Source organism: Panthera tigris, chromosome C2 (genome assembly GCF_018350195.1).
Source record: "Panthera tigris isolate Pti1 chromosome C2, P.tigris_Pti1_mat1.1, whole genome shotgun sequence".
In the NCBI taxonomy this organism is placed as follows: domain Eukaryota; kingdom Metazoa; phylum Chordata; class Mammalia; order Carnivora; family Felidae; genus Panthera; species Panthera tigris.
Window position 1 is genome coordinate 152,300,639 of NC_056668.1, and position 15,868 is coordinate 152,316,506.

General features: G+C 46.5%; 1 protein-coding gene across 6 annotated transcripts in view; it reads right to left on the minus strand.

Moving 5' to 3' along the window:
* Window positions 1–950: 950 nt before the first annotated feature.
* The window catches only part of MLH1 (mutL homolog 1), a 43,411-nt gene continuing 28,493 nt past the window's right edge, over window positions 951–15,868 (minus strand). For all 6 annotated transcript variants that reach the window (XM_042998510.1, XM_007081028.3, XM_042998508.1 and 3 more), the window contains 6 exons: window positions 9,044–9,152; window positions 7,077–7,140; window positions 3,003–3,167; window positions 2,390–2,482; window positions 2,007–2,120; window positions 951–1,274 (listed from right to left, as the gene is read on the minus strand). In XM_042998510.1, the coding sequence (XP_042854444.1) occupies window positions 1,107–1,274; window positions 2,007–2,120; window positions 2,390–2,482; window positions 3,003–3,167; window positions 7,077–7,140; window positions 9,044–9,152 (713 nt within the window). In that variant the 3' untranslated portion in view covers window positions 951–1,106. The remainder of the gene's footprint in view (window positions 1,275–2,006; window positions 2,121–2,389; window positions 2,483–3,002; window positions 3,168–7,076; window positions 7,141–9,043; window positions 9,153–15,868) is intronic.

Genomic DNA, 15,868 nt, shown 5'->3' on the forward strand with positions numbered 1-15,868 from the left:
AGAGCTTAAGCTGGTAGTGTTCATATCCCTTAACAAAGGAGGCTGGTTTAAAATGTGCACCAGTTACAGATTCCGTAAGGACTTCTGTCTTCTCTCAAGGTTTTTTCATTACGAATAAACTAATTAGCTTAGGTTACTGAGGGTGCTAACAGATCCTCGATTCCCCTTTCTCCATACTCAGTGTCACCAGAGCCTCTTCTAGTTCAGGACTCTAGTTTTGGGGCTTAACCGACTGAACCACCCTGGTGCCCCCAGCACCGGTTTTAAAAGGCACGTGAACCAACATAATTTGTATCACCCAGTATTAGAAATTTACCAGAATACACAAAGAATCAAACCAGAGCAAGAACTGTAAAATCTTCAGGGCATTTTTAGAATTACGAGATGCCCAGAGGGCTTTCAAACTACTTTTGGATTTTTTTTAACACAGCCAGGTATATTATAGGTGAAAATGGAGTAATTTTCAAGTGTAGATTTTCAAGATTTTCAATAAGAATTTCAAGTGTAATTCTTATTTCAACATTTATTTTTGAGAGACAGAGCACGAGCAGGGGAGGGGCAGAGAGAGAGGGAGACACAGAATCGGAAGCAGGCTCCAGGCTCCAAGCTGTCAGTACAGAGCCCAATGCAGGGCTGGAATTCACGAACCGCGAAGATCATGACCTGAGCCAAAGTTGGAGGCTCAACCGACTGAGCCCCTCAAGTATTAATAAGGAATCGGGCGCCTAGGTGGCTCAGTCGGTTAAGCGTCCAACTTCGGCTCAGGTCGTGATCTCGTGGACCGTGAGCTCTAGCCCCGCGTCGGGCTCTGTGCTGGCAGCTCAGAGCCTGGAGCCTGGAGCCTGTTTCGGATTCTATGTCTTCCTCTCTCTGACCCTCCCCCATTCATGCTCTGTCTCTCTGTCTCAAAAATAAATAAACGTTAAAAAAAAAAAAAATAAGGAATCATGTTAGGATGCGTCTGACAATTTATTTCTGGTCAGTTCCACCAAGGGTGAAAGAATGCTACGGGTCAGAAGGCAGACGGGAGTCTTCAGCCATAAGACCTACCCTCATCAGGACACAGTGCAGGAACCGCACACCCCCGAGTCCAAGAGTGACGGTGCTTAACATCTCTCGAAGACTTTGTATAGATCGGGCAGGTTGGCAAGCTGTAGGATATTTCCATCTTCCGTGAAACGTTTAGGAGGCAGAAGGTGTGAGCGGAAGGCTTTATAGACGACGTGTTCCACAGTCCACTTCCAGGGGTTTGCTGAGGAGCCGGGCGCGTCACTCTGGAAGAGACACGTTAGATGTCACAGACCTCCCGTTCACCCTGCTCACATCCCGGCGGGCATGGTTTCCTGGCTGACGTGTACCGGGCCCGGGAAGTCTTGCTGGTTACAACGGGCTTTCTAGCCAGTGCTGGTGACACATCCTCTTTGGCCAGCCTCTCAGGGAGCCTACAGGCCTGAACGTGAGAGGAGCCATGGAAAAGAGACTTGCTCGCATGGAAACTTTGTTTCCATTTGGGAGGAAGTTTACTATCGCGGGCTCTAACATAATGTCTGATCCTGACGATGACGTCTGGATGGCAGCAGTAAGCAGGGCATTCACCCAGGCCCTTGTGTGTCCAGCCGAGCCCATCCGTAAGAAGGGCCAGGGACGCCGCCCCGGTACAGCCCTGCTTTCCCGGCAGAGCACCGGTCGGATGCAGAAGGCTGCCAGAGCCGGGCGAGCGCGGGGAGGCTGACGTGGGACCGGAAGGCGGAGGCGACACACGACTGGCTAACGATGGAGACAGCCTCCCATGTCTCCTCGGGATGGCCTGTGTCCTTCCATTTGACGGCGACATCGTTCCAGACCAGCAGAAGGAAGCAAAACTCACGAATAAAAGCTGATCGCCGTGTCCAACCCTCCTGTGCAGTGAAATCCTAGGAACTGGGGGACGGCCAGTTTCATCTCCTAAAGGTGATATGAGGGCCCGTGCCCGTCCCGGGTGCTGATGGGCATTATTACCACAGTACCTGCTGGCCTGAGAGGGTCGACTCCTCACATACATACTGCTTCCGAATGGAGTAAAACATAGCACACTCTTTGCTGAGGCTTTCAAAACATTCCTGTTCTTCATCCCAGTTCACCTGGTCCAAAGAGAATTCGACACCTCAACGTATGTACTGGCTTTAATAAACACCTTTCATTTCCAAGTGGAGACTGCACACCACTTAAAGCTTTTCAAGTGTTACTTCTTAGGTATTAAACCTACAGCATAACTGCCGAGTACTGCCCGGGGAGGCGGGGGAAGGGGGCCTCGGGCTGTTCTACCCTCTTCATCATCCTTCCAGACGAAGGTGTGGCCCTGTGCCCTCTCCCTCCGGCCCACACACCTGGGGTCGGCTTGGTCACTTGCCTCGGTGGCTAGTCGAAGAATGAAGAGAGGCAGGCCCTCCAAAGGGGGCACGTAGTTGTCGATCAGCAGGGGTAATCCAATCAGGTTCCCTTCCTGCTCGTTTTCGGAAGAGAGGCCAAGACAAGGGGACAAGAAATAACACGGTTACAGTTAATCAAGTTCAGTTTCCCGCTGCTTCCTCCGGGTCCTGTCCTCCTCCCTGCATTCTGGGTGGCCAGCTGCCCTGGGGGCAGGAGAGCAAAGCACTTAAAGCGAGCTTTCTGTATTGACATGAGGCAGAACAACTATTTCTTTCTATATGCTCACCAACTAAAGAACACTTGGAGATGGAAAGCCCCAAAGGTTAAGTGGATAAGATGAAGAAACAAGGAAGGCAAGTGGCTTGGCATAATCTGTGGCCTGCAGGGACCGTGGGATTCAGCTCTCCCTCACGTGAGTCCTTCACTCTGGGAACAGAAATGGGCATGAAAGAGTAAGAAAACGGTTGTGTAACCCAGAAATGCAAGCTGGGAGTGAAGGTGTGAACATATATGCTCCATGCTGGGGTGGGCAGCCTTTTCATCCTGATCTTGGACCAACTGCAGAACTGGACTCTTACGTGAAGAATACACACCTCATCGATCTCCAAGGAGAAATAGTCCGCAAGCATCTCAGCCTTCTTCTTTAGAAACTCAACAATGTACTCAGCAAGTCCTTCTTTGGGGCCATCCTCCTCTGTCCAGCCACTCTCGGGACTGTCTAAGGCGAGCATGGCCAGGTCAAAGAGCGGCGCTGGCTCCTAGAAGGGAGAAGCGTTAACCGTGCGTCCCGGTGGCGCCTGAATTCCCTCCCGTGAGACCGCCACGGGTGTACGTGCCTCGGAGGTGCCGTGGATTTGCTTCCAGACCACGATAAAGGGAGTAAAATGAATTTTTTGGTTTCCCAGTGCATATAAAAGTTCCATTTACACGTCTGTTACACGTGAAACAGCACTGTGTCTTAAAAAAACAACGTACACACCTTAGCTAAATTTATTGCTAAAAAATGCTAACCATCATCTGAGTTTCCACTGAGTTATAATCACTGATCACAGTTTGTATTGTGCACACATAGGATAATAACAAAAAAGTCTGAAATGCTGTGAGAATCACCAAACTGACAGAGACACGGAGCGAGCACATGCTGCTGGGAAGACGGTGCCACCAGACTTGCTCTGCACAGTTGCCACAGACCTCCCCTTGGTAAAGATGCAGTGTTCGTGAAGCACAGCGAGGTGCAGAACGAAGACGAGGTGTGGCTGTGCGAACAACCACAAAACCATGATCGTGGCGACGGGAGAAACCCCAAATCTAACACTCATTCTCCATCTCCCACAGAGAAAACACCCGGAAATCCACAAGGAAACCTTGCTCCTCCTCACTGATGGCCACTTCAACAGAGAGGTGACAGCCGGCTGAACAGGGCAGGGTGAGGCCCTGTGGAGGCACCTGCCTTCTGTGTAGGTCTAAGAACTCCACTTGCTTTCATAGTTCTACTGCCTCACTGATAACTAAAGCGACGGGGGAGGGTGAATAAGTTGGATGACATTCCAGGTAAATCATCGGATTAGGAAGACTGAAATACGTGGTTAAAAATAAGATGCCTAAATTGTCTTTCATTTCTCCCCTTCTGTCATTACCGTGGCCATACATCTTACTTTTACGCATGTTAGGAACCTACACAACATCGTTAGTAATTTTCATAATGGAGGAGTCGATGAAAGGACCTGACGATTCTAAACGTTTACACACTCAGTAACAGCTTTAAAGTCTACGAAGGACCAAACTAATGGAAATGGAAAGAGAAAAGGACAAGTTCACAATGATAGAGGTTTCAATACCACCCTTTTTAAAAAATAAACTGGAACAAGTAGACAGAAAATCGGGATCCATAAGATCTGATCATCACTGTCAACCTGCTATGCTTGCCATTCCTAGAACACTCTACTCAACCAGACCAAAATGCAAATTCCTTTCAAGTGTGCACGGATCAGCACAGACCAGACTCTGGGCCATAAGACAAATCTCAGTAATGTAAAAGGATTCAAGTATGTTCTCTGACCAAAATGGAATTAAATTAGAAATCAATAACAGATATCAAGTCACTGGAAAATCTCCAAGTCACTGGAAACAACATATTTCTAAATAACCTGTGGGTCAAAGAAGAAACCAAAAGGGAAATAAAATATTTTGAACAGGATGAAAACAAAAATGACTTGTCAAAAGTTGTGGGAGGCAGCTAAAGCAGCACCTAGAGGAAATTTATTGGCACTTGAACACCTACATTAGAAAAGAAGAAAGATGTCAAATCAGTGACCTCAGCTTCCACCTTGGGAAATTTGAAACAGAAGAGCAAATTAAACCCAAAATAAGTAGAAAGGAAATAATAAGGATCAGAGTACATACCAGTGAAATAGAAAACTGGGAAACAACAGAGAAAACTCAATGAAACCAAAAGTCAGTTCTTTGAGATCAATACAATTGATAAACTTCTAGCCACACTGATTAGGTTAAAACGAGAGGACATACATTCCCAGTATTAGGAATGAGAGAGGATCTGCACATTAAAAGAATTACAAAAGGGGCGCCTGGGTGGCTCGGTCGGGTAAGCGTCCGACTTCGGCTCAGGTCATGATCTCACGGCCTGTGAGTTCAAGCCCCGCGTTGGGCTCCGTGCTGACAGCTCAGAGCTTGGATCCCACTTCGGATTCTATGTCTCCCTCTCTCTCTGTTCCTCCCCCACTCGTACTCTGTCTCACTGTCTCTCTCTCAAAAATAAAGAAAGAATAAAAAAAAAAATTTTTTTTTTAAAGGAATTAGAAAAAATACTATGAACAACTTCATACCACTAAGTTTGAAAACTTCAATGAACAAATTCCTTGAAAGAAACAAAAACCAAAGCTCCGTCAAGAAGCAAAAGACAACCTGAATAGTTATCTATGAAAGAAATTGCATTTGTAGCTAAAAACCTTCCCATGAGGAAATCTCTAGGCCCAGGTGGCCTCATTGAATTTTACTAGACATTTAAGGAATAAACACCAATTCTACACAGAGGGGATGCCCCCCCCCCATTCATTCTATGAAACCAGTATTATGCTGATACCAAAACCAGACAAAGACTACAACAAAAATAAAAACCAGTATCATTCATGAATATATATGTAACAATTGTAAACAAAATTCTAGAAAATCTATTTCATAAACCATACAGAGAAAAGACAGATACCATATGTTTTCACTCTTATGTGGATCCCGAGAAACTTAATGGAAACCCATGGGGGAGGGGGAGGGAAAAAAAGAAAAAGAGATTAGAGTGGGAAAGAGCCAAAGCATAAGAGACTTAAAAACTGAGAACAAACTGAGGATTGATGGGGGGTGGGAGGGAGGGGTGGGTGGGTGATGGGTACTGAAGAGGGCATTTTTTTGGGACGAGCACTGGGTGTTGTATGGAAACCAATTTGACAATAAGTTTCATAAAAAAAAAATTAAAAAATAAATAAAAAAATAAATCTATTTCAATAACATATAAAAAGAATAATACATCATGTACAGGCAGCGTTCATTCCAGGATTTCAAGGTTGGTTTTTAACATGAAAACCAATGTAATTCATTATGTTAACAAATTAAAAAAGAACACCATGCAATCATCTTAACAGGTGCAGAAAAAACATTTGAAAAAACTCAATATCCATTCCTGAATAAAAACTCTAAGCAAGCAAGAACAGAAGGGAACTTCCTCAACCTCACAAGGGACATCTCATCTCTACATACAGCAGAAAGCATACTTGATTCTGAAAGCTGAATGTGTCTGCCCCTAAGATCAGGAACAAGAGAAGGATTTCCATGCTCACCACTTGTATCCAACATTGTACTAAGGGTCTAGCCAGTGCAGTCAGGGAAGAAAAAGAAAAGCCATCCAGACTGGACAGGAAAAATAAAAGTGCCTTTATTCATACAGAGGCCACGTAGTAACTGATGGAATCTGTAAGAAAGCTACTAGGACTCCTAAGTGAGTTTGTCAAGATTGCAAAGTACAAGATCAACACACGAAAACACCTGTGTCTCTATGTACTAGCAACAAACAATTGGAAGATTTTTAACATGCCATCTATAATTGTGTCGAAGCGTGTGAGATGCTAAGGGATAAATCTAACAAAAGACTTTCTCCCCAAATTGATCTGTAAGTTAAAGATACTCCCAAGAAAAATCCCAGAAGGCTTTTTTTGTAGTTTGTCACCCCTAAAAAGAAGACATAAACCTACATAGATAAGTAGTAGTATTTTAACTCTAAATTAAAATTAAGCAATGAAAAAGTCTTGCAAGAAATGACCTGATATTGTCAGCTGGGGCTGGTTGTACTTGGGTCATGGGCCTTAGAGGATGTTTATTTCTATTTTTATCTCTTTACAAGTTCTCCTAAGTAGATATGTATTAACTTATATAACAATAAACACGTGTTTAAGCTTGGCTACCAAATGATTGTTCTGCTTTGTATAAAACTGTTATAACTAAAGACACTTCCATCTACAAATCATACAACATAGACACTGTCCTAAGCATAGTTAGAAAAATCTAACATCCTGCAAATCAGATATTAGGGTAGAGCTATTATTTTCAGAAATGACCAGCTGTTGGAACTTTCAGAAGTGAGAAGCAGGAAATAAACTTACCGACAGCCTCAGAACACCAAAATTGGCAAAATCATAAATGAGTATCTGGTAGAACAGTTCTTCACTGAAAATAAAAATGAAGTGACTTTAAGGAAAGGCTGAATCCATGCTTGAGAGCCAAGCAGCCAGAACAAAGGGGAGAAATAACCCCTGAAACACGGATGGGTCAAAGGGACGCTTCCGCCTTGCTGTGGAGCCTTCTCGGCAGTCTACGGAGACCTCCTCCCCCTCCACAACGCCGGGCCCCCTGCGTGCTCCAGCCACGGCTTTAGCTCTCTGGCCTCCACATGCAGCTTAGAGCACTAAGACTAAGTCACCCATGCTCTGTCCCCACCCCCTGGTGCTGCAAAAGGCGCTTGAATGCCCTGTAGGTGAAATTTAAGGGATTTTTGTTTGCTTACCTTTTCCCCACTTACAAAGAATCCTATAAACCACTTTTTTTTTTTTTTTTTTTTTTTTTTTTAACAATTCACCATTAAAAATGGTGTGGAGTGAATAGGGAGGGTAGGAGACTTGCTAAATAATCACCAGTGGACACAAGGCAGAATTAGACCACCCTGGTGTATGGTGTAGGATGATGCGCTGGCTGGCAACATTCCAGAAGCAGTGGAAAAGTACACAAGACACTGAACCCCTTACACAACACAGCACTGAAATAAATGGCACTTTATAGTTCTTAAGCAATCCGAACCACACAGGGCTGTTTAAAGACTTCTTTTCATTATCAGTCAAAGTAGACAAAGCACCCGGTACACTCGCATTCTAGTGGGGAAACCGAGGCACCCAGTAAGTACCTGACTTGTCCCAGGTCAGAGTTAATAAGGTGGAAGAGGAAGGAGCTGAACCCAGACACTGCACGCTGAACCTGGTTCTCAATCGGGGAAACCGTTCACATTCATCACTAGCTGAAATTCTAGGACTGGCCTGGATTTCTGTTTGTGAAGTGAAAGACCCTGACCACAGCCGTGATTTGGATGGAGCCTCGGAAATGCACTCACACATGCTGGAAAAGCAGGAAGAAGGGCAGGCGAATTCCTAACACATTAGTAAGAGACCGCTCACCGGACAAGCCAAAGGATCCTCAAAGCAAAGACCATGGACCTTGGACAGAGCTGCACCAAAAGGGCGTAGGAGGAGTGAGTTCTTAGCCAAAGAGGTGTACGAGCCAACAGTGGGCTGCACGAGGGCAGTTTCTAGGTGAGGGAGATCAAATTGGTCTTCACCTGTGTGCCGCCCCCAAGCAACGTCCAGTGGCCGCCCCGCTCACAGGCTCCAGAGGCTGAGGCAACCGCGGGGCTCAGTGAGCAGGGGCCCCACGGGGACAAGCGAGGTCTCGTAGATGTAGGGCGGCAGCACCCTCCTCTCTGTGCCGCCTACTCGAGGAGATACTCAATACAGCTTCTAGACTCACTAGGAGCTCACCCACCAAGCTCTGTGGAAACAATCAACAGAAATGTCGCCGGCTACGTGCAGAGCAAATGGCACTGCTGTGATCACCTTTCTGTGCTCGTCAGCCCCACAGGCGGGTGTGGTGGCGAGGGTAAGCCTTGGCTGCGCTCGCGGAGGAGGAAAGGGGGCCTCAGGTCTTCTTCCTCTTGCGTCCCACAGTACCCCGCTGCACACGGCAGATGCTAGAATTCACCAGCACCAAGCCCTAAACACCTGGTTCACCGGGGCCAACATTTACTGAGCTCCAAGAAGCTTCCAAACATTAGGCTTCTCCTGTCATTTCCTATCCTCACAAAACCCTGCAAGTTAAGTAGTGATTTCCAAATTTGCAGATGGGAAATCTGAGACACAGTTTAGGAAAGTACCTTGTCCCCGGTCACATAAATGGTAAATGGCTGAGCCTGGATTTGAAACCATTATCCGCCTGGACCTTTCCAAACACCTCATGCCTTTTGTGCCTGTGCCTGCAAGACCTTCCTTGTAGCGGCCCTGCTTTCCTCACACACTCACTCATTTACCTAAGTTTGGTGGTGTTGAGAAGGTATAGCTTGGTCTGATGCTGTGCCAAGGCCCACTGAGGATTCACGCAGCCCACGAAGGAGTGGTTGTGCAGCATCTCTCGGAGAGCTGGAAGACAAAAAGCAGGTCACGTAATGACATCTGACCCTCTGCAGCCCATCTGACTCTCTGAAACCCAACACACCAAGTACCAGGACTAGAGACAACAACGCAACAAAAAGCTGCCCAAGGACAAATGAATACTCGAAGATCACAACCTAAGGCAAAGCAAGGAGCCAGAGAAGTACTGTGAGGCGTGAAGCCAGGTTCACCCAAAGGCACCAGAGGAAGCTCAGGAATCACGAATGCTAGACTTTGCAGGCTCTGACGGGGAGAAAAGGAAAAATAAAAATCTAGGACTGGTTTGAAATGGGGAGGCTCACAGGAGACCTCTTCCCTGGCACGTGAAGCTGCACCTTCCAGCCAAAGAGAAGAAATACTGTGTCCCGTGCCCTCCAAGGGCAGTGGGCAAAACTCTACCCACCTCAAGTCTGGGTGTTGGGAGCAAAGAAAAACATTACAGCCCTGAGAATCTATAACCCCGATGAGCACGTCGCCTAAAACCTTGTATGGAGATTACAGCTTGACGTGATTCGGGGCTGACTGTTCCTCCAGGTCCCTGATAGAATCAAATGCAAACTCTCTGTTTCAATCCAGGCTTCAAATAATCCCCCACAGATAAAATACCAGGAACTAGCAGTCAAAAAATTACAAAACACACAAAGAATGCACCAGGAATTAGAATCCAGAAGAAACCGCATGACCTCTGCAAAGGCTCAGAGACTGGAAATACCAGCAGAAAAGAGAAAATATGTATGTTCAGTATGCTTAAGAGGGATTAAAATAATGAATAAGTAGCAGGAGGCTATCAGAAATGATCAAGATTTCCAAAAGAACTCAAATTTCTAAAAATGAAAAATATAATAATTGAAATTAAAAATCAAGACGGACTTCACAACAGATTAGACAAAGCTGGCAAGGTAATTAACTGGAATGTAGGTCTAAATAAATTATCCAGAATGCAGCATAGAGAGACAAAGAGATGAAAACTATGGGGAACAGCTTATGCAACATGGAGGATAATAAATATGTAACTCGAGTTCCGGAAGGGGCAGAGGGCACGGGGAGAGACAATATTTGCTGACTTTGAAGACAAAGATATCAGACACTATCTCAGAAGTGACCTAAGACACCAAGCCTCAGCTCCAGGAGGCCCAACAAAACCCACATTTGGTGCATAGAGATACTGCAGGACACTAAAGAAGAGACCTTAAGGGGCACGTGGGTGGCTCAGTCGGTTAAATGTCTGACTCTTGATCTTGGCTCAGGTCATGATCTCATGGTTCCTGAGTTCAAACCCCAAGTCAGGCTCTGTGCTGCCAGTGTGGAATTGCTTGGGATTCTCCCTCCCCCTCTCTCTCTGCCCCTCCTCTGCTTGTGCCCTCTCTCTCTCTCTCAAAACATTAAAGAAAAAAAAAAAAAAGAGTGCTTAAAAGCACTCAGAGACAAAAGAGAGACTACCCACAAAGTAATAAAATATAACACCGATAGCTGGATTTGCAGCAACAGTGGAAGCTGAAAAATGATAGAACACCTTCAATGCATTAAGAAAAGGTAATTTCTTTGCCAACTGGCAATTTCAATTGCCAATCTGGAATTTTAAAACCAGCAAAAACACTTTTCAAAATGTGGATGAACTGGACCGAAACAAACTCAGTTTGCCACCCAAGACCTCACCAAAAGATGTGCTTCAGGTAGACCATGAAAGATCTCAGGGAAAGAATTATGAGCAAATATTTGCTAAATCCAAACAAGCAATAACATATTATGGAACAATATGATATCCACATGAAAACCATGAATCTAACACTGTCCACCAAAGACAAATTCCAGGAGGACTAGGGATTTACACAAAGCATTTTACGAGGCAATGTGAGAGTGTATCTTTAATTATCCCACAGTTGGCAAGGATCTTCTAAATAAGATTTAAAAAGCCAGTCTGTAAAGAACGATTCATAAAATCTGCCTATGTTAAATCTAAGAATTTCTGTTCATGAAATAAGTGTTTGTTTAAGAAAAGATGGAGGATGGGGCGCCTGGGTGGCTCGGTCGGTTAAGCGTCCGACTTCAGCTCAGGTCATGATCTCACGGTCCGTGAGTTCGCGCCCCGCGTCGGGCTCTGGGCTGATGGCCTGGAGCCTGCTTCCGATTCTGTGTCTCCCTCTCTCTCTGCCCCTCCCCCGTTCATGCTCTGTCTCTCTCTGTCTCAAAAATAAATAAAAACGTTAAAAAAAAAAAAAAAATTTTAAGAAAAGATGGAGGAGTCCTAAACTGGGAGAAGATGTTTTCATGTAATGGATTACCATCTGGAATATATGAAGAACTCCTCAAATCAGTTCGAAAAGGCCAAAACCCAACAGAAAAATGGGCAAAAAACTTGAACAGGCACTTAAGGGGAAACATACTTAAATTTATTAGTACTCACGGAGATGCAAATATAAAACTACCATTAGCTACCATTTCACAAACACTAAACCGGTAAAAAGTCTGACAGGATCAAATGCTGGACAGAAAGCAGAACAAATCCAACTTCTGTACATCGTTGGTGGGACCAACAATGTGCACATTTATCCAACCCTTCTGAAAAACAATTTATCATCTTATGACCCAGGAGTAGCTCTCCTACATATATACCCATAGCCAAGCTTCCAAACCTGCGCGCCAAGCTCTTGAATCTCCCGTGTCCAAGAGTGGGGTGGAGTATGAGGAAGCAGGGATGAGGCCATGTGAGTCTCTAAATGTCCCTCGACAGCAGAGTGAATGAACAAATGTGCAGTAATAGTCACTAAGTGGAAACTATTACATAAAAAAAGTAAACCAGAGCTATATGTAATAAAATGGACGAATCCTAGGAACATAAGCATAGATACATACATATATAGGTAGCAAAAAAACCACAGTATGATTCCATTTATGTAAAATTTAAAACTTGCAGGCTAAACAAATTTTTTAGGGCTACAAATAGGGGTGGTAAAAATAGATTATAAAGAAAAGAAATAACAATCACAAAATTTAGGAAAGTGGTTACCTTTAAGGGAAGGGGAAGGGGGTGGATTAGGGAAGAAGCACCTAAGAGATTCAAAGGTGATCAGCAATGCTCTCTCTTCAGCAGATGTTCACATGTTTTCCTCTATAGGTCCTATGTAAATATTTTATAAATTTGATTTTGTATTTACCAGTGTGTGTGTGTGTGTGTGTGTGTGTGCGCGCGCGCACGCGCGTTTTAAATGGAAGAGCAAAAAATACCACCACCCTGAGGGGAATGGGGGAAAGCGGTTTGGAAACCACAGAAAAGGGTCTGGGGACAGCAATAAGCCTGTACATCATGTTTTCACTATACAGCACTTTTCTGTTTAAGCTTGGGCACCACAAGTGAATTCTCATATTGTTACATAGATTCTGTAATACTCTCTGCCCCCCCAACCCCCAGTAAGAAGAGGCTTTTTTTCCCCTTCATTTTTAGAATGAAGCGTTCCCCTCTGTTACCACTGGAAACTCAATGTCTCTACGGGATGTTCTGCGTAGGCGGGAAATGATTATTTTAAAAGCTGGAGAACGTCAAATAATCTTGAATAACGAGGCACTGGAGGAAAGAAAAGCAGTGTAATCCACTAAAAAAAGGGTCAGAGATTTTTCCACACAGATTTCTCATGGAACCCTCTGGCGCATCCCGGCTACCGAGGCGCGGCCCTGCACCCTGGGCGGGGAAGGCAGGAGGGGTCTGCTGGCGTCTGCCGTGGGGCCCCCACAGGTGCTCCTTCATGCAGATGGGACTCTTCTTCCCTGGGCTTCCTGAGGCTGCTCGGCCCTCTTCACCACCTCTTAGCTGGACCTCGAGCACCTCGATTTCACGCTTCCTCTAAATATCTCCACAGCCTTATTAGTCCGCGGGCATTTCCCTGCCATTCTGCCGGCAGCAAAACGGGACAGATCCCTCTGCGCTTCAAGGCCAAACCACACATCTGAGTGCTCGATGGAGGCTCTGGGTCTCAGTGTGTTTTTCCGAGAAGCAGCAAGTAAAGCCAAACCCGATGGAAGCGCGAGCAGTCCTCTACTTCTGAGCGGCCATCTGCAGAGCAGAAGCTCGGCGCCCTGCAGGCCTGCCTTCCAGAAGCCAACGGGTGCCCAGCCTGTGGCTGCTGTCGGAGATGGCCCGGAAGCTCTCCCGGTCTGGTCTCTCCCCGGGCTCGGCTGACGTGGCCTTCTATCTGTGACAGAGTATCTTTTGCCTTACCTTAGGTGGTAGCCGGTTACTTACTAAACACTCCCCACAACACCCTGGTGTCCTGTAGGGCAGGGGTCAAGGCCCATTCACCTCACTTTCTGCCTCAGGGCTTGGCATCGAGCATCTGTGCGGAGAAGATACTTGACAAATGTCTGCCAAGCTGATTTCCTGTACCAAAAGAAACTATCATCTGGGGACAGGCCATGTAAAAGTATGAACATTTAGACAGACCCAGGACTGTTCGCCAAAGATCGAGAAAGTGAAACCGTGGATAAAAAGTAAAGCACATTTTTACATTCAAATGATAGCAAAAGACATTACGACATTCCTTATCCTCATAAATTAACAGATCAAAATTACGGGACTAGCAGTAGGTTTAGTCATTACTAATCCGAGATGAGCCTAATTCCATGCAGCATCCAGTTAACTGGAAACTGGGCCAAAATTTAACCTCATTTCTTGACTCAAAGTGTGCCCACCAGGAGTGGGGAAATCCAGCAGACTCAAGAGAGCCGTCCGAGTGTTCAACTCTGACATCCTTCGCAATAAAGATTCACCTCCCGGGCTACTCCCCTCAATCCTGAGTCCACCCACCAGGCACTCTGTGGACACCAACAGGGAGGCGGGAGTGCGAGAGACGCGATCCCTGCACAGACAACACGATCGCGTATTGCAGATTATTCGTAGATCGAATAACCACACAAATAAGCACAACTAAGGATGTCGCTACAAGGAGGGTATCCCGTACTTCTTTCCTGGGTTAGGGGCACAGCCAGCCTCTGCGGGGGAGCAGTCAGGCTGTTGGTCTGCTGAGGCCGGTGGCCCACCTCACCACATCCGAGCTTCAGGGAAATCCCGGTACAGCATTCACCTCAAAGACCAGCAGCTTCCCGCACCTGGGGCTGTGGGGGTGTAAACCACACGCCAGCGGGCAGGACCCAAGGCAGAGGTCCTTCCCCTTGGACGCGGGCTGGCGCTGACGAGGCCCACACACGGTATCCGGGGTGTTCACCACTAGGGCCCAGGAAGGCTGTTGCAGAGCATGAAAACGATGCCCCAAAAAGGTGAACAAATTTCCGAGGGGCTCCAGCAGCACGCTTCCGGCTCCCTGCACTCCCACACCACGGGCACGACTCCTCCTGTAAGCCCCTCCCCGGCGCATCTGAAAAACCAGCCTCAGGTGCGGGATCGGATCACAAGGTGCACCTGCCCACACAGGCAGGTGATTGTTTAGCATCTGAATCCCGGGCCGGCCACCTCGTGCGCAGGCCGCAGGCCGTGCCAGTCACGACCCGCCCTCACCACGGCGTGTCCCTGGGCCTGTTTCTGACTGCCTCGATGTTCCAACTCATCTGTCCTCTCCATCTCCCATTCCACGTCCCCATCTTCAAAACACCTAACAGCAGCTGCTCTCACAGGGCGATTCTAGTTCAACGACATAACGCGTACAAAGACACAATTCGGGAACACCTAGATTCATCAACTGAGCCTCAGCGACGGACGCTACACCTGATCCAACGTGATGTAGGTTAGCTTGACGCTGCACCAAAAATAGTTTGCAACCAGTCAGAAGTTTCTTGAAACCTGAACTTTAAGTAGCTTGCTTTGCACGAGGGAGACAAACCCTCAAGGAAGACTCAGTCAATTCCAAGTCTGAGGGAGGCTGTCAATGAAACTACTGTGAGCAAGCCTGCTAAATAAATCAAGCTAACAGCCCACCGCTCTTACATTATTTTAAACGGTTGTGAAAGTCCCCAGCTTGAAAGCCAGTAAATGGAAGGGCAACCAGAACAAATCTTCACGGAAACAAAAGCCAGAAGCCAACTGGCAACTACTCCTGCAACTGGCAGGACCTCAGTCACAGGAAGCGTTTACTCTTGCCATGTGTGGAGACACCTATGTCTTTGCCCACGTGCGGACGAAGGGCCAGAGTGCAAAGGAAAGAGAGAACACGGCAAGGCAAATGGAGGCCTTCCTGAATTTGTTCACACAGGGGATGAGTGTGACAGAGAAAAATGGAAGGGGCCGCTGAGTCATGGCAGCCGCTTTACAAGATTGAGGATTAGTGTGGAAAGTGCTAAATTCACCTCGGCCACTCAGGACGTTATGAGTTAATCCAGGTGTCCTATTTTAAGACACAGTGTTGAAATGTGACTGCTCTAATCAAGAAATGAGTTGCACGTGGAAAATGGAAAGGCCATGGCTGAACCGTGTGGCCTGCAGTGCAGACCTGCCGTCTGGAGCCTGGAGCCGGGTCGTCTACACTTGAAGCACAACTGACTTCATTAGGTGGTGACAGCTCTTTGGTGGGGCCACCGTTATACTCCTCAATCCCTCCCTGGTCAGTTCACGCCCAGGAGGGCACTAGCCCCCTTTAATTCCTAAACCACGTTAGTTTTGAAGTCACAGGGACCAAAATGGAGCTTCTATACTCAAGGATTATGAAAAGCTATTTCTCAGGAAGATGATGTTGACTTATGTCTTCATCTTCAGGATATAA